Source organism: Achroia grisella, unplaced genomic scaffold, assembly GCF_030625045.1.
Source record: "Achroia grisella isolate CSIRO2021 unplaced genomic scaffold, CSIRO_AGI_Agris_v1 utg770, whole genome shotgun sequence".
NCBI classification, from domain to species: domain Eukaryota; kingdom Metazoa; phylum Arthropoda; class Insecta; order Lepidoptera; family Pyralidae; genus Achroia; species Achroia grisella.
The window spans coordinates 3,923,246-3,945,402 of NW_026713016.1; the positions used below are offsets into that span (position 1 = coordinate 3,923,246).

The following is a 22,157-nucleotide window of genomic DNA, read 5'->3' on the forward strand; positions in this document are numbered from 1 at the left end:
ACATAATAAACTAAACTAATTATGCTTACATACTTAATCTTTAAAGATTACTACTTTTTCGACATCAATAATATTTGTCGTCTCATAGTAATTAAATCAGTACCAAACCTGTTATTTTTAAATATGAGTGCTCGGCTTCTAAAGGGAAAAGCGTAATGATATGCATATACATATGAAACTTTTCCGTTCCTTTGGTAATATACAAGTGAATTTTCGTCTAAACAAATAGACATAGTAACAAAAAAAAATCTGTATGGGGTATTTATCTATTAACTAAAATAAAATGAATTTTTGAAATCTACTCCGTATGTTAGACAATGTGTCAGTAGTTTCACTATAAAAGTCAGTAGTTTTACTATAAAATAGTTATATACAATACTTATTATTGGTTCAATACGACTTAATAGCAGTGTCTTTTATTATTAAAAATATATCATTAATGATCGATATCCTAGAAAAATAAGAATGGGCTGCTGGTTTAAAATTAATCAGCTAAGTTGACAGCTGTTTATACGCTTGGTAGTTTATCTAACCAAATATGTAAGTGAAAATAGCTCCCTAATTTTTAAGCAAAAAGTATTCTACATTATCATTATCGTCATATTATCATCGTTTGTTCAATAGTTTTACCCCATTGTTTTAACATGTTTCATTGATTTCACAAATAAAATAGACAGGCGAATTATTATTCGCTTGTCTTTAATTCGCCTGTCTATTTTATATGTGGAACAATTTTGTTTAATAATAAATAGACTTCATTTGTATAAAAATAGCGAAATTTTTATTAATTCGGTGTATTAAGTAATAAGAAATTATTATAGAAGACATAATTATAGACATAAAGTTGCGATCTCAGATTTACAAATTTGTTCGACTATCATGTATCCAAATTAATTGAACTAACATAGCGTCTTACGGTCGTGAATCTGTAATAAATATCAGAGCTAAACTAATTTTCCGTTTATTAAAATTCCAAGTAAAATGAGAAATTCTTTGTCTATATTTAGAGCCGCGTTTATAACATAGAAAATACTTGAAATAAACAGTCGCAAAATGAGTACCAAGTTGTTCACTACGTATTCATCTGAGCGAAGACATTCCAGTACGGGGAGGGGGAGTTAAAATAGATACTGAGATTTATTTCTATTACAGAAATAATTTTTAGAATCTGTTCGCAGCGTGCCCCTCTGAAATATGCCAAATGAGATTTCACACGAATACGAGTAAGGATGTGACGGTAGTCCTACTGCATACCAAAGCCTAAAATGCATTACCCTGAAACCCGGTACGCATTATCTTTTCATACATGACACATGTACAAAAATCAGCTACTACACACGTACGTACGTACTACTCATACACGTACAATTAAAAATTAACATAACAAAGAAAATTTGTAAATTTTTCATTGCAGCTATAATTTAGACGAAAAAGAAATAATAATACATTTTTTTATCTCGATTTCTGTACATTTATTTTTGTTTGTATTTAGTGGCATAATCTGTAACAACATTTAATTGTATTAAAAGCTGTCACACCCCTCAATTTAAGTATGTACGTTAGTAAGCCAATTCAGGCAAGGTTAGAGATTTTTCACCTCCTTTGTGTGAGGCAAAAATTTTAATATTCACAATACTGGCTAGGTATTAGGACTAAAATGTAATGATTCAAGTAAGTTATACCTTAACCATTAAATCCATTTAACCTTAGACAAATAATTTGACATTATATTACAACGTTAACCTGATAATTAATTTGATCTAGACAAGTGGTTTTAGTATCATCGTCAAGGAATTACATTTAATTATGTTGGCTCTTTTTATTAGGTCATTCGGCGCCGAAAAAGTATTTTTATTGGATAATAAAATCTCTAGTAACGCAGTAGGTACATAATTGGTATTTACGGCGTTGCTTTCGCGTATGGACATCGTTATTTTCCTTATTCCTGTGACAAATAATAGCTTTGTTTATGTGGTAATTAATAATACCTATAATAGAGAGATATTATTAACTTCGATATTCAAAGTGATTTTGATATAGATTCACAATTTTTCTTTGAATGTAGATACAATACAAGACACAAAATAAATATTTTTGTCGCTAACTTGGCATGTTTATGTACGTATTTCAGATCACAGAGTTTTGGAGTGAAAACGATTTTTCAGGCGGTACATACAATGTCCAGTGAAGCTAAATAATCACAGCGGGTGCAATCAAATGGTAAATGGTCTAGATGATAAAAGCTTTAAAGTAAATCGGTTGATGTGACAGCAAAAGCAATAAATAGGATTCAAAATATACATAAATGATAAAATAATAATATATCTACTTATCTTTTACATATAGTGTAGATGTCTATAATATACAGATTTTATGTTCTATGTACATATTTAACTGTACTTTTATTAAATTTAAACGTGACACTTTACATGATTATAGTATGTCCATAGTGATATTCATGTATATATATATAGAATTACGTAAAAAACTGCTTACGAAGAAAAATACTTGACAGCACAAATAGTCAAGACAGAGGCAGAGAACTTCGTACAAACTACACTTCGAAATACCATTATAATATTTTTAATACTAGTTCTGCTATAATTTCTTCGCTTATTCCACCCCAATAGCTGAGAGTATAAAATCTGTACATTTCGCTACTATATTATATCTAGATGCTCATTCCGGTTTAAACCCAGTTTACTAAATTTCCACGGAATGGATTAGAACGTAATAAACACCTGGATAATCACCATCCACTGAGTCCTTAACTCCGAGTGTTCGCATATTATTATAATACTTTAATTATGTTTACCAAATTCAGTTTATTATCTCGGATTATCATTAATCTTTTGTTGATGCGCATAATTTCAATATATGTATCTACATATTATTTTGTAGACGTGTAATGCTGGTGGTGGACATTTATTACAAGTATACTTCAAAAATATACATGCTATTTCGGTATTTTCGTTTATATAATTCTGGTTTTATTCTGAAACATAATTTATACCATCGCGCTAATAATAGAAAAGTATTATATGTATAATAAAATGGAGGCAGTGGAAATCATGCAATAACAGATATGTATATATCCTGCGGAATGAGCAGTATGCGGGGCGTCATTTGATTTGATACAGTGTCCGTAATTCTGTTCATGTATATAGGCGACGGTTACCACATACCGTTATGTGAGCTGGCTTATTTATCATTTAAATTACAGAATAAAACATTATTTTGACGAACCAGGTCGCTTAAAACAAAATAAGGTATTAACTTGAAATTTGAACACAATTTATATTTATTATATTAGGTCCATCCCAAAAAGAGTGACAAAATAACTCAATTACTGTAGAATCGACTGGGAGTACGAAATCTGATTAAAAAAACATAATTTCAGTATGCAAATCAATTCAGACACAAAAGCATCACGTAATAGCACAAACAAAAATGCGATACGTATTTGTTAACTAAAAATCTCACACTTATGTCGCTTACAATCTACTTTGCGGTTAGTTCGTACCGATATCAATCACCAACAGCATCCGTCATAAAGTAAGCCCTTAATATAAAACTTTGAATTTTCTTGCCAAAATTATGATGGAAATAATATACTAATAAATAGAATGTTCTGTACAAAATTATGTCCAGATAATATATGTTACAACAATCATATTAAGAATGCTAAAAATTTAGTCTAAAAAAATAGTACAGAAGTAAGAATCCGTTTTTTTCAATGCCGGTCTTTTACCCTGTTCCACTTCCTAGTCTTTCCAAATGTTGATTAAAGTGTTTTCTCAGCAAGGATTATTCTCTGAGGTGTTAACGCTCTGAATAATGTCGAATTAATCTTTTTCAAACTGTATAAATTAAATATAAATTTTATTGCGCCCCTTTTTTATATATCTACTATATTAAATATTTGAAAATTTAAATTAGTCGTGATTAAGGGTGACAATTTGTTATTAAATTAATTTTACATAGATGTTACACTCATTAGTAAACCTAGTTCTAAATATATCCGGAAGAGCAAGAGTCACATCTATACAATTACGAATATATAATATGAAAACTTTTAAATAATAGTCTTTTTTAAAGATATTACAAAATAAAGTAGATAATGCAGTATAAATTTGTTAAAATAATAATAAATTCGTATCATTTGGTAATCTATGTAATATTTCCAACGTCCGCTATAATCAAGAACACGAAGTTCCTGGATGAAAAGCGAATAAATGTACTATAAAAACTGGAAATAATTGACCTACTTATTTATTTCCTCAATATTTTGTGCGTGTTATCGGACGAAAGATCACTCAGTTGTAATAATTCGATTTAGAATCTAAGATTAAGAAATAAAAACATAATTATACCATGCATACTACTATACGTGCTTATAATGTTATAGTATTATAGAAAAATATATTTTATTTGAGTATATTTTAGAATGTTAGTGCAGCATAATGAACGATAACAGAGGGAGAAAGGAATAAAATATACAATTTGCATAGTTACGTTGTAAATAGGGGCGAAGTTTTTATAATACCTACCTTTTCTTCTATTATTACGGCTGCTAATATTGATACTATAATTGAATAAAGGTTTCTTTTAGAAAAAAAACACTGATTTTAAACTATGTAGGTATTTTGTTAGTATATATCTACTTAGTTTCTTTTCCTAGCTATTTATTTAAAAAGCTAATTACTGAATATTGGTCATTTGCATATAAAAAATAATCCTTAGTCAAAACGAATGTTTCATCAATCATTCAATTGATGATGATTTCATCAATCTGGGATTATCATACATAATCCCAGATTGATGAAATCATCATCGTCGTTTCTTCATTGTTCGAATAACTTCAGAACATTTTAAAGATGTAACATATGCATTCAATACCATTTTCTGTAGAATATACATTATATTACTACATTGGTAGTAGGTGAATTTCCAATATTGATCTCTATATCTAGACTAGACTAGATCTAGATCTATAAACCTATTCCATTTGTATGGTATTATTAGTTTACATTTGTTTCCCGCAAGGATGGAATAAAACATATTTTCCCTAAAATTATATACTGAGTATATATTTCTTATTTAACATATTGTTGGAAATAGAGCCCCTATTAGTACAACATAATGCGAAGTTCTCCACAAATGTAATAAATAACATTCAATTCGATTGTGCCCTTTGGAATTCAATTTCGACTTAGTTCCATGCAATAAAAAGATTCTGTGACACATCTCTGAGACTTAAGTTGAGTAGAAAAACTCACAGAATTCTTATAATAGTGTGTTTGCTAGTCACGTCACTTGTTATAGCGGTCGGAGAGGGACCGACGCCCGATAACCCGCTTCGCAGTCAATTCACGGCTATGAAAATTTACACAATACGTTCAACCCTAGACCCGAAACACCCAGATATACGGACAACTTGGAATGAGTCGACGATTGTATTACCCACAAATATGTATACATAATAAACATTGTTGCGAATATAATCCTGAACGCAAATACCTTTGTTTGGAACCGCAGTATTTATGGCAGTAGAGTTCATTAGGTCTTTGCCTTTGTTCCAAAGAAATCAGGAGTTTAAATCTATAAAACACTCGCTAATAATTTTCAATAAAAATATTGTAACTTACTACTTTGTATGTCATCTGAACTACTTACCCGTATATTTCAAATTGCAAATATTAAATGATATTTATATGTATCAATTAATATAACCTCAAACTATTAATATTAACAATAATCGAGAATTGATAGTAACTTTTTTCGATAATAAAGTAGTATGTATGTAGGTAATGTCACAACCACTATACGAATCATTAACTAGAGGGATGATCCTGGCAAGAGTCAATATATTTTCCGGATCATTAAAATACCAATCTAGATAATATCCCAAACGTTATCGTAGTAGGTACCTTTGCCGCTAGTTCATTCTAATCTTGTCACATAACATTAGTCACAACAGAATTTCGAATATCGAGGTAGGCGCTGGCGGTCGTGGTTAGAGGCAATATATTGTGTAATAGTATTATAGCAAGTAAACAACGTAAGCATGTTCATTATTTTACCTAATTTTATAAAGAGAGAGTGCGAATTTTGTGGATTTGTGAGAAGTGGTGACTAGGTAATGTTCCTACCTCATTTGATTTATTTCACCATCTGAAAAGTGGATGCACGTAGGGTTATTTATACTTATTATATACACAACTTATTATTACAGGGTAGGACACGGTGTGATACTAATTTAATAAGTAGTAGGAATTAACATCAAGTTGTAGTTTATTGTTAACAATCTTGGTGGTGTAGCAGTTTAAGGGTGCTTCACTTCATGTTCTAAAGAAGGGTTCGAATATTGCTAAATACAAAATTTTATTCATGAGGTTTATGACTTTATTATAACTTCTATACCTGTTTGTAATCATAAAATGACGTTGTGATTATATATAAGAACATCGTGGCCTGGTACTTAACTTAAACCCATATGAACAAATTTAGCCGACACTTAAAAATAAATATTTGGTACATCAGTTTATATTTCTGATTGACTGTCGGTTTAAGGAAACAAACAAATAAACATGGCGGTCGTCCTCACTTTAGAATAAAAAATATACCCAGCAAAATGTGGGTATGTCAATTATTGTGTTCACTATGACGTCGATAATTGACTACTTCCTATTTCCATATACACATTCCGAGACAATAGTCGTGACTTTTCCAAAGCATCGAAACGACATCGTACTTGAGATTTCACTACACAATAACCACGACCGCTCTAACAAGAGGGAATCAAATGAGAAGAAAATGCAAAAGAAACCCTTACAGGACGACACTTCTTTCAATATAGAATAACTAGAAGTACTTAGCAGTGTTAACTTCATAAATTCTTCGCTAACTTCTTACAGACGTACAAGGTATCGTTAAATCTCACTCATCTCATAAATGTGAACTTTCGTAGAGCCCAAAGTGAAAGAAAACTGGTCAACTTTTCAGATACCTACAACTTTTCATCATATGAAATTGAATTTGAATAAAATATGTCGATTTTCCTAACTTTGTATTATACAATTTTTATTCTTTCTAACGAAAAGTTATATATTACGGATTATTCACATAAGTAACAATATATGTACAAAAAATCAAATAATACATGTACAGCGTTTAGATTTCTCATTGTTATTTTTTATGTAGGTATATATACAAGAAAAGACAAAGTATAGTATATTATGAATATATATTAATACAAAACTAGCTTCTACCTTGTTACCACAGAAAATAGAACAAAATGATAAAAGCGATAAAAAGTATAATAAGGAAGTTTCTATCTTGAAAAAGAGGGCTCTATATTTCTAATAGAAAGTATATAAAACACTCTTTAATATGTTGAATAACGATCAGTTTTTGTAGCCTTTGTATTAAACATTCCTTTTGTAATCAAAGCATCCTTTTACGGTTCTATTTTAGCAAAAATAAACAACGAGGCCTATGAATGAAATAATTCAATTTGTAATACAGTCATGAGTATTTATATTAGACTGTCTATGACCGCATTGAAATCGGTCAGGCCGTTCCTCAAAATAGTGTGCGTATATTATTAGTTTTTATTTTATTAAATATTGTATAAATTTAAGTACAGGAGTCGTTTAAGATGTTATTGTTTATATAATCCTATCATATGTATCCATTTTAAACGTAATCAAACAGAGTGATTGTATCTATAACTAAACAAAGACAAAGGGGTTACAAGCGTTGTTACAAACATTTGTAATTAAAGACGATGTTAATTAAGTAACTTACAGAACGCAGAAGTAGATAGTTACCAGCCTGAACTGAGACATGAGTAGCTTTCCCTTGATGACCTAATTTACAACTTATCGCAATTAATTCACGCTTAGAACCAGGCAAATTATTAAGTAAATAAACTAGATGTTACCTTAGAAAAATTAAAATAATCTGCATTCCTGTGCACCGGTTGAAATGTAAGTTATTGTAATAATTATCGGCAAGATTATTCTTAATACAGATTACAAAAGTCTGTAATTAAAATAACAATATGTTTATGGGCGATAACAATACGATGTATACCAATGTATTAACAGATGAGAGTGAACTGACGAAATGTAACAATAGTTAAATGTATGGAGGAGCCACACAGTTTGTGCAGTACTGAGTAGACAATATTTAGTTTGTCTTACTAGTCTTAAATAATTGCAGTAATGCTTATACGATTATATTCAAGTATAAGGTAACTGTGTCCCATATTGGCTTATATTATCTTATTAAATTATTTCAAACCAAACAAACTTATTCTTCAATCTAATCTAAAATAATAGTATGATAATATAAACTTCATTATTATAAATACATTCAATAATAAAATGTAATTAACAATTTTATAATATATGATGTAGGTTAAAAGGGAAAACATTACCCGTCACTTCAACTAATTGGCACCGGAACCCTGAAATCTGAACATTAAATATTTGCTATATATATTTGCATAGAACAATAGCAATTATACGTATTTCTAGTGAATCTGCCATTCCTGTTTGAAACACTGGTAAAATAATTTCTATTAGATTTTCTATTAAATAATGGATAAATATTTATAACAACTAACATGATTTTAATAGTATATTAAGACTAATAACAGGAATATAAATTTTTAGTCATTGGGACTCAAAATTTATATACACGAATAAAAAGTCAGTGCTGAGTCACCAATTTTCAATTCTATAAATGATCATATGTTCTTTTTTATTACTGTTTATTATGGAATAATTTATAATTTACACCTGCCTATTTTTCATATATAAATGTAAGAATCGTACATAAAATTACAATTTTATTCTGGATATCATACAATGATGTCCTAGCTAACGGGAAACATATCTAATGAATTTCATTTAAAAATATATCTTTTTTAGATTACTATGAAAATACAACGATTATGCGAGTTATACAAGTATAATATTATTTAAGGTAAAGATATTGTGACGTGCTATGAATTAAATTAAATGCTAGTACAGTTAAATATTCATGAAACACTCACCTTAAAATTACATTGTTAAACTTTTGTTACTTATTCTTTGGAATACTTACTTATTATTCATGTCGTGACCGGAAAATTAAGTAACAAAATTAATAAAGATTACGGAAAGATAAAATAGGATGTTTTTTACTAAAATTACTTGATTTTATGCATGACGAAAACCTGATTAAGATCCCCAGCATGTCAATCTTTGTCGAATTTATAGTTAAACTCTACAAAGACTGACAATATTTCCACACTTTCATTCAGTTTTCCTATACAAAATTTAGACCGAATATTTTAAAACAGGTTTAATAAAACAGCATTATATTATTCAGTGCATTGCAATTACCTATATAGGTATTTCTGTGCTATCCTGTTATACTGCTCTAAGTAAACAATTTTTGTAATAATTAATTATGGAAACTACTTTGGTAGTGGTATTTTATATTGATTGCCAAGCACCATGTTGTATTATGGAAAGTCATCTTAAAAGGTCCTCTGGAAAGGAAACGATAGCAATGAGAGGGTACCATGAACACATAATGACGTGGTTTCTGTGGACACAGAGTTAAGGAAAGTACTTACCATAAATCTATCTCATGTTAAGTAACTTTGATATTTTATTTATTAATTATAATATTTCAGGATAATTTCATCGCGCCTCATTTTCAACGCTCCATTTAATTATATCTTCTATATAAAATTCTCGTGTCACAATGTTAGTTGTCATACTCTTCCGACACGGCTTGACCGATTCTTATGAAATTTTATATGCATATTAAGTAGGTCTGAGAATCGGCTATTATCTATATTTTTTATACTAACCTATTACCCCTAAGTGATAAGGGTTATCCACCCCATTATATACATATACACACCCCATAACATTTTTTTGTTATTGGAACCTTTTTTATATAGTTTTTAATGTTTATTATAACCCTAAATTTTCACTCTTCTCCCATCAGCAAAATAATGATTGCAATAACAATATTTGGGGGATCAGTTAGTATATAATATATAATTAACAATATCATGATATTTTTTATTTAACCTGCCACCTACCGAATATCACAAAAATAATTTAAAAAGATCTCAAATGTTTGTAATGTTTAAATTATAGATTACCAACTTATAAATTACATACATACTGTACTTACAATACCGATTTGAATTTTCTGTAAGAGTGTATATTGTTGAAATAAATAATAAATTTTAATCCTCTTTCTTCTACAATCTATCGATAGTACTGCATCACTGACTGTATCACTTTCGGTCTGACGAATTTATCTAATGTCTAATCTCTGACATAAAAGAGAACTTTAGCGTTTCACGTGAGTTCACAGAATTTTCTGGCGTTCAATGTATTTTGCATTTCTGTAAGTAATAGCTTCTATTTGTTTAGAGACTTTATCTTTATTTTCTTTTGATAAATAACAACGTAAAATTGTCTCGAAAAGAGATAATATTGCAAGTAATATTGAATAGATGATTTTGGATGAAATTATAGAATATAGATTATAGTAAATGTTCACATGAAGGCTAGGTAAATGAGAAAATGTTATGAATAATGAGGTTTCATAATTTGACAGTCTCGGTGGTTTAGCCGTCTTGCACATCGTTTTACTTCCGATGGTCGCAGGTTCGATTCTTCGCACTGTGCAAACATTTGTATTCTTGAGTATGATAGTTTGTATCGGTTTGGGTGTTTTAAAGGGTGTAAATACATACGTAACGTACATAGACGTTTTGTATGCATATACCAAATAATATATATGTATTTATATCAGTTATATATTACCCATAATATAACTGCTTATTGTGGGACTAGATGGCGCTGTGTTAATTGTCAAGATTTATAGTACCAATGCTATTTTACTTATTAATAAATTAATTATATTAATAAGTAAAATAGATGACGTCATACATAGGTATGTCTTATTTGTTACGCTCATTTATTTATTTACAATAACCGACGATTTAAATATCATATATATATAAACATAGGTAGGTACATATTCATGATGTTACATGCATAGGTAGTAGGCGCATTAATTTTACATGAAAATAATTTCAACTTCTAGCTGCGATAAAAAGTTTTCATGAAGATCGTTGTCAAAACATTGTTATTTTAGAAAAAAGTAGTGTTTACAAGTTTAAAAACTTTACAAGTGTAATGACTACTTTTAGAATGGCTAAGTAGCCATTCTAAATATTGTTAAAGTTCGAGATGATTAATCAATTAATCGGCGCTAAGAGTTTACAAACTCGTACACAAAAAAAAGTAGGTACCTACTTTAAGTCCATCAAATTGATAGGGGTCACTTCCTATCATATCCGTCGCCTGCCTATCTATCGCATCGTCATCTAATGGAGTTGTAAATTTGATTACTACCATCAAGGAAATAGTCACAAAATGAAAATTATTATATTTTAGTGCCGGTCAAATTCGCACTTTCTGACTATTATGTTTGAATCACTAAGTATCGACGATTATTTGTATTTTAAATTCAGTAATTCGGTATTAAATATCTGTTACAATTTTAAACATAACAGTTACGACAAATAAAGATTCAATAAATAAAAAAAACGACTTCCATCAAGAACATTTATTACTCATTTAATACTTAATCTATTTACTGGTATGAAATTCTAAATATAAACATGTGAATTTCTAGGGTTCTAATTTTTTTTATTTACAAACAATGTTATTTTTATACAATATGAATGTAAAGACAGTCAAGACATCCTAAATACTTCCTTTTTAAGAGGACATAGGCGGTAGGAGCCCTTTTTTTTACAAATGGAATAACAAACAAGCTGACGGTCTACTGGATAAGGCATAAACTGCGATGTTATATAGTCTAAAATGTAAGCTAATTTGCGGCAGGAGAGACAGAGGTATGGTCACATTTGTACATATATATAAGATTATATTTTTTATGTATTTTGTCATTATGACATTTACAATTAGTAATATCAAATATTTAAATATGTGCCATGTAACTCAAAAAAATATTAAATGCTGTATTTTATCAGGTTTGGTCACGATTACGACATCAGTAAATAATAATAAAGGTTTTCGAAATGATTTATATAAGAGTTCCAAGCGGTTCTGGAACTCAAGTCGCCTTAAACTACTTTCAATGAGTGTTACTGGAATACATAGATGTTTACAAGTTATGTTAGCAACTCTACCCTAGTAATATCATTTTAAATGTTATATTCATGTCTGTATCAGCTGTTATCTATTACTTGTTGTGTATGTAAGTTGTCAGCTTGTTTCCTATTCTTAGTGGGTAGAATACAAAAATAATTACAACTGGTCGTAAGGAAAATACAGTGATATGTTTATAAAGATGACTGGGTATAGAGCAAGAGTCCATAAACTTAAAATATGTATTTATTAACGGAGATTTATTTAACCATTGTATAAATAGACGGGTTGTATAGAAAATCGGTCTTGTGTGCGACCGGAGTCGATCAATCATCATATTTCCGATTACATTCGCGCGATCCGTCACACAATAAAAAAATGTAAATTTGGTGTGTTTAGGGTCTATTGACGTTGACTTAATACACATTAATATTTAAACAAAATATATTCAGAAAATAACAACATAAGTATCTAAAACAAGTATTTGTAGTTTTCATTTTTTTTGCTCTAGTTAATATGTTAATTAATTTTTACTGAATTAGGAGTTATTTCATTATTCGAAGGTCCAGTTCATTAGCTGTTGTATCGCAATGTCTTTGTTTAATTCCGCTACCATTAATAGATCTGACTATCACTATAAATGCATTAACTGCCTAAGTGTATACGTCTAGTAGATAGTAATAGTTTCACATAAACCTATTAGTGGTACCGGAATTCCACAAAATAATACCAATTGTACAACTACTAAAAGTTTGAATCGAAATAAATATTATTTATCGAATGACAACATTATCCACAGATTTTAATTAAAAATATAGAACGAATTAGAATCTATTAGCACTACGAGTACATCAATTCATTCCCTACAACAGTCATTTACGCAATAACTGAGTTGCACATATTCGCACTCACTCACTGATTCGCATGATCTCTCTGAAGTACAATTGTTATATTAATTCCAACAACTGTTATTGCAACACTGAAATGTTCTTATAATATTAGATATAGAAGAAATAAACATTAATATTCCAAAACTATATAATATGTATATTTCTCTTCATATTTAATATATAATAAGCAATGATGTATTAAACGGAATATTTGTATAACGCAAAAAAATACTTTGCCAAATCGACATTTGGGGGAACAAATTTTATGACAGTACATTGTGAAAACGCCGCTACTCTGATACTTACATAAGGATTGATATCATATACAAAGTAATAATTTAGTACTTTGGAACTCCAGTTGATTGTACATAAATTTAGTTATTTGGCGACTTCATAATTTACTAAAGACCAATAAGGCAACATCTTAGAAAAAGATTATTTAAATAGGAGATTTACAGTTTGTTGATTTATATTGAAGTCGTAGTGTGTAGTTTAACTTTAAAATCTGTAATATATTATATTTTTATTGTTTTCTATTTAAAACAGCTATTAATCCTTAAGCAATTAATGTGGAACTATTAAAATATGTGAAACTATGAGTAATCGGGTTGAGTTGTAAAAATAATTTAAGTATTAAAAAAAATCGTTACTTGAGAAAATGAACTCAAAATGTGTCTATTTTCTCAAGTAGACGTTTTTTCTAGAATTTGTACTTGAACTGCAAATGAAAGAACCAAACTATTAAATAGTATTTAAAATTAGTAAAAAAAAGTCTTAACATACTTTGTTACACCCTAAAGGGATTAAGAAAAATTTATAAAGTTTATAAAATAAGTTAAAATAATATCCTTTTATTTTATATTGCAATCAGACTTATAATTATATGTATAATATATGTATTTGCTCCTTCTTCTCTACATTTCAGGCATATTGATTTTTTATTTCAAAAATTATACTACAAATAGAAATTGTACAAAAACATTATTTTATTAGTAGCTATCTTGTAAAAATAATAATAAGTAAAAAAAAATGATTTTTACAATTTTAACAATACTTGACTAAAATGTGTGTCATAATGTTAACAGTTTCAAAATAACTTATAGTAAGAAAATAACTATCAATTTCAAAATCATAAAATTCTCCAAGTCACGTAGAATAATAATACACATCGCCTGAACGCAATGGGGCTTCAATTCTGTTACACGAGAGGGAATATATGTGCTCATGATCGGAGTACATAATAATAACGCATTATTTTTTATGAAAATTTATGGGACGCTTCGGGGACACACCGTGGAATAAATAAAACTTTGACTATATTTTTAATGTGCTTATCACAGCTTACCGCTCATTTGTCTTGCTATGCAATGATGTCACATTTTCGTTTGCCCTGTATAATTCCATGTAGAAAAGGTACACACATCACAATTATTAAGTCCGAATGGATAATTAGGTGAAATGTGAGCGTACAGAGACGGCGCGAGCTGGTGGTGATGGTGCAGTGGTTATACTAGACGGTGGAACCAACTTGACTTGCCTAAGTGATTCACAGTTGATACACTTAGCGCTGTTTTTGACACCGTTACGAGGTAGCCGACATTTGCAGCCTACAACTGTTCGCCGAGATATCGTTGTATTGCCATTTACACCAAGCATTTCTGTGAAATAAGTTACACAAAATTATTTTAGTGTAAATGATTTATTACTATATATATGTGTATAATATTAGTATAGAATATTGTATAATATATGACTTAATAATTAAATGAAGCGTTTACATATATCCATATCTATTAAATTTTACACAAAAGTAGTAAGTAAATAAATCGTATTAGAGTACAATAATAAAATCATGATATGTAAATTGCAATAAAATTACTAAGGGTAGGGTTTAAGTAAAAAGATCGTTTGCTGTCAAAATTTAATTCATGCTACGATTCGTAGCTTCACTGTCGTAGCACGCACAGATAAATCTTTTAATGCGTAATGACGTTTGAATCAAGTTTAAAATGTCCATCATAAAATGTCCATAAACAACAAGTTATATAAAGAAATAGCCAATTACTGTTCATTATGGGGCCCACATTATTAATCATTTCACCATCTTTCAAATTGCATTGCATTTAATTCACACGCATTCATAATTTAGGTATATTATAATGCAATTACAATTAAAGGAATTAATTTTATGAATTATATGTTTTTGATACTTAACATTTTGAAAAATTATGAAACTATGACATTCATATAAGAAATATCTATCATAGTAATTTATTGAAAATTAATCACTATTAAATATTTGATACCGATAGCCATTAATAAATATTTTCAATTATAATTAATTGAAATAATATTGAAAATTATTGAAATATTTTACCAGATAACGGCACACCTTCACAGGCGCTTGAACGGTGATATGATCGTCCAGAGTCATTAAATTTCAAGCACAACCATCCACCGAGAAGCTGTTGAAAAATATTATTTTATTATATCTGTTCATACAATAGCAGAAAGAATACAATATCTTATTTTATCAATCCTAACATTGCATATCATTGTGAAGAATAACAAACAAATTAACTTTACCTGTATAAGATGCAGAAGTATCTTTGTTATACAAAGAATGCCTTATATGTTATAAATTATGCTGATAAATAAAAAAGTGCAATAGAAATAGAAATAGAAATAGAAATAATCTTTATTCAAATAAACTCATTACAAGCACTTTTGAATAGTCATATTTTGATTCTACCACTCATTCGGAATGCAGATTCATCACAAGAAGAATGAGCAAGAAACTTGTGTGTTGCTCTTTTTAATAGATGTTTTTTTTTTATATAAATAATTACAGTATAACAAGTAAGAGGCATGCGATAATCAACATAGAAGTCGCTACGCACTCATTATTAATGTAATCAGATAATATTGTCAGTGCTATGGATTTAAAGTTTTTCTATAAAACATTATTATCGTTAACGAATTCTTCAATTTTATAGTAAGCTTTTTTGCAAAGGAACTGTTTTATTTGACATTTAAATCTTTTTTCTGGCAGATTTATAACATACTCTGGTATTTTATTGTAAAACCTTACGCAATTGCCATAAAACGAATTACTAACTTTAGCCAAACGACATTTAGGTAAAATCAGTTTGTTATTGTTACGTAAGCTTTTATTAGTGCAATCACTAACTCTTTTGAATCTGTCTATATTCCTTCTGGCATAGATGATATTTTCATAAATGTATTGAGAAGCAACGGTGAGGATATTTGATTCCTTAAAACACTCTCGCAATGACTCCCTGGAACCCATACCATAAATGGAGCGAATGGCCCTCTTTTGTAAAGTAAATATTGTATTTATATCAGCTGCTTTGCCCCATAACAAAATACCATACGACATAATGCTATGGAAATAGCTAAAATAGACAAGTTTAGCCGTTGCCACGTCTGTTAATTGTCTAATTCTTCTTACCGCATAAGCGGCAGAACTAAGTCGACTCGCCAATTTAGTAATATGAGCACCCCATTGCAACTTGGAATCTAATGTGATACCTAGAAATACAGTATCGTCAACAAAATTAATAGATTTATTGTCCAATACGATTTTTGAATCTACCGGCCTTACATTGGGGAGAGTAAATTTGATACATTTAGTTTTATTTGCATTTAGTAGCATATTATTTGCCGTAAACCAGTTTAAAACATAAGAGAGAGAACCGTTTACTTCGTCCATATCATCAATATGTCGATTGACTTTGAATACTAATGAAGTATCATCAGCAAACAGAACTATGTCAGCTATCTTTTCTACCATATAAGGAAGATCGTTTATGTAAACTAAAAATAAGAAAGGACCCAGAATAGAGCCCTGAGGAACACCCATTTTAATACTAGTTCCCTCAGACTTTACACCATTTATTTCAACAACTTGCATTCTATTATTTAGATAGGATTTCATCATGCATAGTGCTTCATATCTAATACCGTAATGTTCTAATTTGAGTAAGAGTGTTTCATGATCAACGCAATCAAATGCTTTTGAGAGGTCACAGAATACACCGATAGCATCCTGAGACCTCTCCCAACAGTCAAAAATGTGTTTCATTAAATCTACACCAGCGTCAGTAGTTGATTTACCGGCTGTGAAACCAAATTGCCGACTGTGAAGCAGTCTATTTATTTTAAAGTGTTGAAGCATCTGATTGAGCATAATTTTTTCAAACACTTTACTTAGTACTGGTAAGATAGAAATGGGCCTATAATTACCTACTTCAGTTTTATCCCCTAACTTAAAAAGTGGAGTTATTTTGCTATGTTTCATTAAATTGGGAAAAACACCGTCAAAAATACATTTATTGAAGATAGTTACTAAATATGGAGCAATAACATCTATAGCGGTGTTAATAACTTTAACAGACATGCCCCAATGGTCTTCAGTATTTTTTAAATTTAATTGTTTAAATGTTTTCGTAATTGTAGCAATGTCAATAAATGTAAATTTAAATGTAACCGGACACGAAGCACAATGCATTTACATATTACATCAATTAAAAAAAATTATGTAACATGTAAATACCCATAATAGAAACACTAAAACAATATTCAATATTAATGTAGAACTATCTCTCTATGAGAGTAAATATATTGGTATAGAAAGTTTAGTACCCAAATGAATCATTATTATGCATTATCCATCTGCGGATATGTCTTTATTTAAGAGCACTTTGACGGACTAGAATACCTGACGAGATCTATAAATACGCCTTTAGCAAAAAGCCTTTTTATGTTACCTCGGAATGACCAGTCTCAATGTGCAATCTATTCACTCGTGTCCTTCCCATATGTTTTTACCTGAGTAAATTATCTGATAATTTAGATATATCTATCTATCTATCTATTGAGAAATGAAAACTCTGTTTGAAATGTCTGTTAGGTTTAGATGTTTAGAGTTGATCATAATAAAATTAAATATATTTAGAATTTAATTTGTAAATAAAATTATGAATTAAAGTCTAAATATATCTCATTTCAATTAAATATTTACGCATTACGTTTTCGTAACAAATTGTAAAATGTCTGTCAGTTGTAACAGAATTTCTATATTGCAAATGATAGCTTGTCATTTACAGAACTTCAAAAACTGATTCTGCGTTCATTGAAATGTAGATATTAATAAACGAATGAATTTAATTTTTAATGATACTTAATAATATGGATTACCTGTTTAAAACCACGTCGGTATCGCGCGTTCATGTAACAGTATATGATGGGGTTGTAGCAAGAATGGGACATTGCTAACCAGTGGCTTGCAAACCATACATACGGCATGCCAGGCCACGCCATCCATTCCTCATCACTCTCGTGAACTGTCCACAGCACCTAATAAAAATATAATGTTTAAATACAGTATGCATACTAATGTATATTTATGTACTAATTTTAAGTTTAATTATTATAACAAATAAGCTGACGGCTTGCCTGTTGCTAAGCGGTAACCATCACCTATGGATATAACGTTAACATGCGGTACCACTAATGCGTTACAATTTTTAGCGAACCAAGATGTCATGACTCTTATCCAGTAATTTGATTTTAAATCATCTTTGATTTCAGATGGTCCTATCTGTTGTTATGTTGACCATACACACATATTAACATATTCGCATGTTAAAGAATTTATTAATCCAACATGACGGCGAGGGAACTTGTCACCATTCGGTTTTATTTGGTTTTTATTAATGCTTTCCAACAGTAACAAATTATTTTATTTAACCATCCGTTAGTTGGTCGGTCGGTTGGTACTACTATAATAACAGTCAGGATTCGTAAGAAAATTTTCTATATATATTCATCATCATCATTCAAACGTACGATGACTTTGTAGTAAAAACAGGATTCAGCTTCCATAATATTTCTTTAATGGTAACTTGAAAAAGTACTTAGAAGTGTAACTAATCACAAAGGTAAACCATAGAACGATTGATAAAAAGATTTCCCGTGTAACTCATTGTGCTATTTGTGTTATTTTTATTAATCTATTTTATTAGGCCCAAAATATAGATTACTTAATCAATCAATCTGAAAATTAATCGAAAATATCTTGGATAATATCTAACTTCTTAAACATTGCTCAGAGGGATTTGCCACAACGCTGTCTAAGTATGAAATACGCCTAAACTTACTTCCTACAAAATAAGTAACTTAATACAGTTTTTGTTTTTAATAGACCGTAGAGAACAGTAATAAATAACTAAATGAAGAAAAACACATGTCTGACCTACAATAGCAAGTTCATTGAACTTATTTCCAATAGATTACTGTTCAAATTTCGTGTAATTTATACAAATTTGTACATTGTATATTACTATAAAATAATAAAGAATAGTCGGTAACTATAAAAATAATAATATCATAGCATAGATAGATATGGTACTGTTGACTTTAAATGACAGCTCAGGAGCTGTATATTTTAAAATGGAAATACAAAGACACAATGCGATAATTTTTGAAACTAGTGTGATTCAAGATTTTAATAACGGACTATTTAATGGCATTCACTGACTTTACATTCTCATTAAATCTTTCAGCGAGCAGGAAACTAACCTGAACTCTGATAGGCTTTGCTAATTTTATAATATAAATTTGTAAAAATTAACTTACTATAAAAACGTTTAATGGTAGCCAACAGATCGTAAATACCGCAACTACTGTCACCATCATTTTAATCATCTGTGAACAATAACAGTATATTAAATTAAACTATATTTAAAATTAGAATTCGAAACGGTATTAAAAAAATTATACATAGGTATATATTAAAAATTTAAATTATGCAATGTCTAAGACAGCGTTACGTTATAAGACAATTTGATTAGTTAAAATTAAACAATAATAGTTTGAATACTTCATTTCATTGAGACACATACAAAACTTAATTATTTGTAGAGATAGATTTATCTGATGTTAAAGAACTGTATATTGTATGAACATGATTATTTAAGATTATATAAACCCAGTAGGTTTCTAAATCCCAAACAGTAAATTTATCTGAGCGAGAAAACAAGCCAAATTGATCAGCTTCTATTTGTCTTGAGTTAGATTCTATTTTTAGCTCTAGACATATAGGGAATCTCATATATGCATATTTAGGGGATGTTATAAACCTTTCGTTTGGAGCTTTGCATACGCGAGTCGCGAGCGGACTGCGCCTCCCCGGGCGGACGCCCGCCCCACACGACGTGCGCTATGCGCGCATATGTGCACACAAGCGCGCCTAGTGGCAGCGCGAACTGTAGTGCTAGCAACGCACACGTGTACTGCTCACTCTGTTCAGCATTGGCCCAATGTTCACCACATATATCTCTAGAATTAGAGACAATATATATTAAAAAAAGACAATGATAGAAATATTAATTTTATTTATTTAATATTAATTTTATCAGCTGACTTCAAAATGAAAGTATTATTTTACAAGAATTAATACATAACTGATCGACTGTTAGTAATAGTGGCAATTAAATTGATTTTTATTTTAATAAAAAAATATATACCACTAAAAAAATATATTCTTTAATGAAAGAAACGTTAATTTTGCCTAAAATCTTAGAATGTATGTCATTCTAAGATTTTAGGCAAAATTAACGTTTCTACGTCTAGGATACGTATCATCAAGAATTGAGATATTTATATGTATATATAATTTTTAATACCAATTAATGAGAGATAGCAAAACACTTCATAATAGTAATCAAGAATACAGAAAAGGGATTAATCGCAACTTACCAAATTTACTAAAACTTTTGTTCAGTATTATAAAGTTGAAGACAGGCTTCTAATATTTTGTTTTTCTGTAGTTTTATCCATTAATATACCTACTCATATATGATTCATTGATGATATTATTAGTAAAAAAAAGAATCACATAACTGGTACATTAATCTATAAAATAAATGATATGTTCAATAGTAAAAATAAAATACAATACTACATGTACTTACAAATCACAAGCCTCGTGCCAGGGCGAAGGTCGCTGTAGTTGAGAAACAATTGGTATAGGAGCAGCCGTGGCCAATGCGCCAACCCATACCACCAGCACTACCATCTTGGCAGCAGCCTTCCCTAACCGTGGCTTTAAAGGACGCATAATTGCCATATAGCGATCAATGGATATAGCAAGTAGAGTGTAAGCACTTACAAACACTGACACGGCTTGAGAATAGTTCACTACCTTACACATCACAGCACCAAATGGCCAATACCTCAACACTAGCATAGATACGAAAGAAAATGGAACGCAAAACAGTGTCATCAGTATATCGCCTACCGCCAAGTTCACTATAAAAAAGTTGGTCACTGTCTTCATTCGAGGTGTTGTATGCACAACGAAACACACTAAACCATTACCAAAAAGAGCCACGATGAATACAGCACTATACATAAAATAAACACATGTTTGAAACAGTGATGATGTGAGAAAGTCCTCAGGTGATGTTTCAAATGCGCAAGCCAACTCTTGAGGCCAAGTGTAGTTGTAATAGTGTGATGCGTTGAATATTTGTGTGTCGTTTTGAATGCATTGCACTGTTGTGCAGGAATGTGGGAATTGGACTTCATTTTCGACCGCAAATTCGCTATTGTGAAGCATCCTTCAACAGCTACAGTCACATGTTTACTCTCTGAGTGTTCTTCTAAGTATTACCTGAAAAAAATAAAGAACTTTTATTATTAGGGTCGATCATAATATTATACTTGTAATATTTTATTCTATTACATTTTATACTTATAATATTACATTTTTATATTAGAACAAGTGTCCTCATCTTATAAAGACGATTCCCAAATTCCACGAGTGCCATCAAATTACTAACAATATAATATTACATTTTTCTTACGCTAATATAAGAAGCCAACGAGACATATTTTGTGCCATAATATGTGTGTATTCTACTTTTTTTAATTATAATGTGCCATGCCCATTTTATTTATTTACATCTAGATTGTATACAGTTCTTATTCCATTACTTTTAGAGACTCTATATAAGTATAGTTCAAGAAGTTCAGAAACAAC

At 29.8% G+C, this 22,157-nt stretch overlaps 1 protein-coding gene across 1 annotated transcript; it reads right to left on the reverse strand.

The window, feature by feature from the left end:
• Window positions 1-14,241: 14,241 nt before the first annotated feature.
• On the reverse strand, window positions 14,242-21,734 carry LOC131850470 (RYamide receptor-like). The gene is made up of 6 exons (XM_059200692.1): window positions 21,088-21,734; window positions 20,254-20,452; window positions 19,751-19,819; window positions 18,311-18,469; window positions 15,468-15,555; window positions 14,242-14,748 (listed from the first exon to the last, which is right to left on the reverse strand). The coding sequence occupies exons 1-6, from the start codon at window positions 21,732-21,734 to the stop codon at window positions 14,540-14,542; spliced, it is 1,371 nt and encodes a 456-aa protein (XP_059056675.1). The 3' UTR covers window positions 14,242-14,539.
• Between the last annotated feature and the right edge of the window lie 423 nt (window positions 21,735-22,157).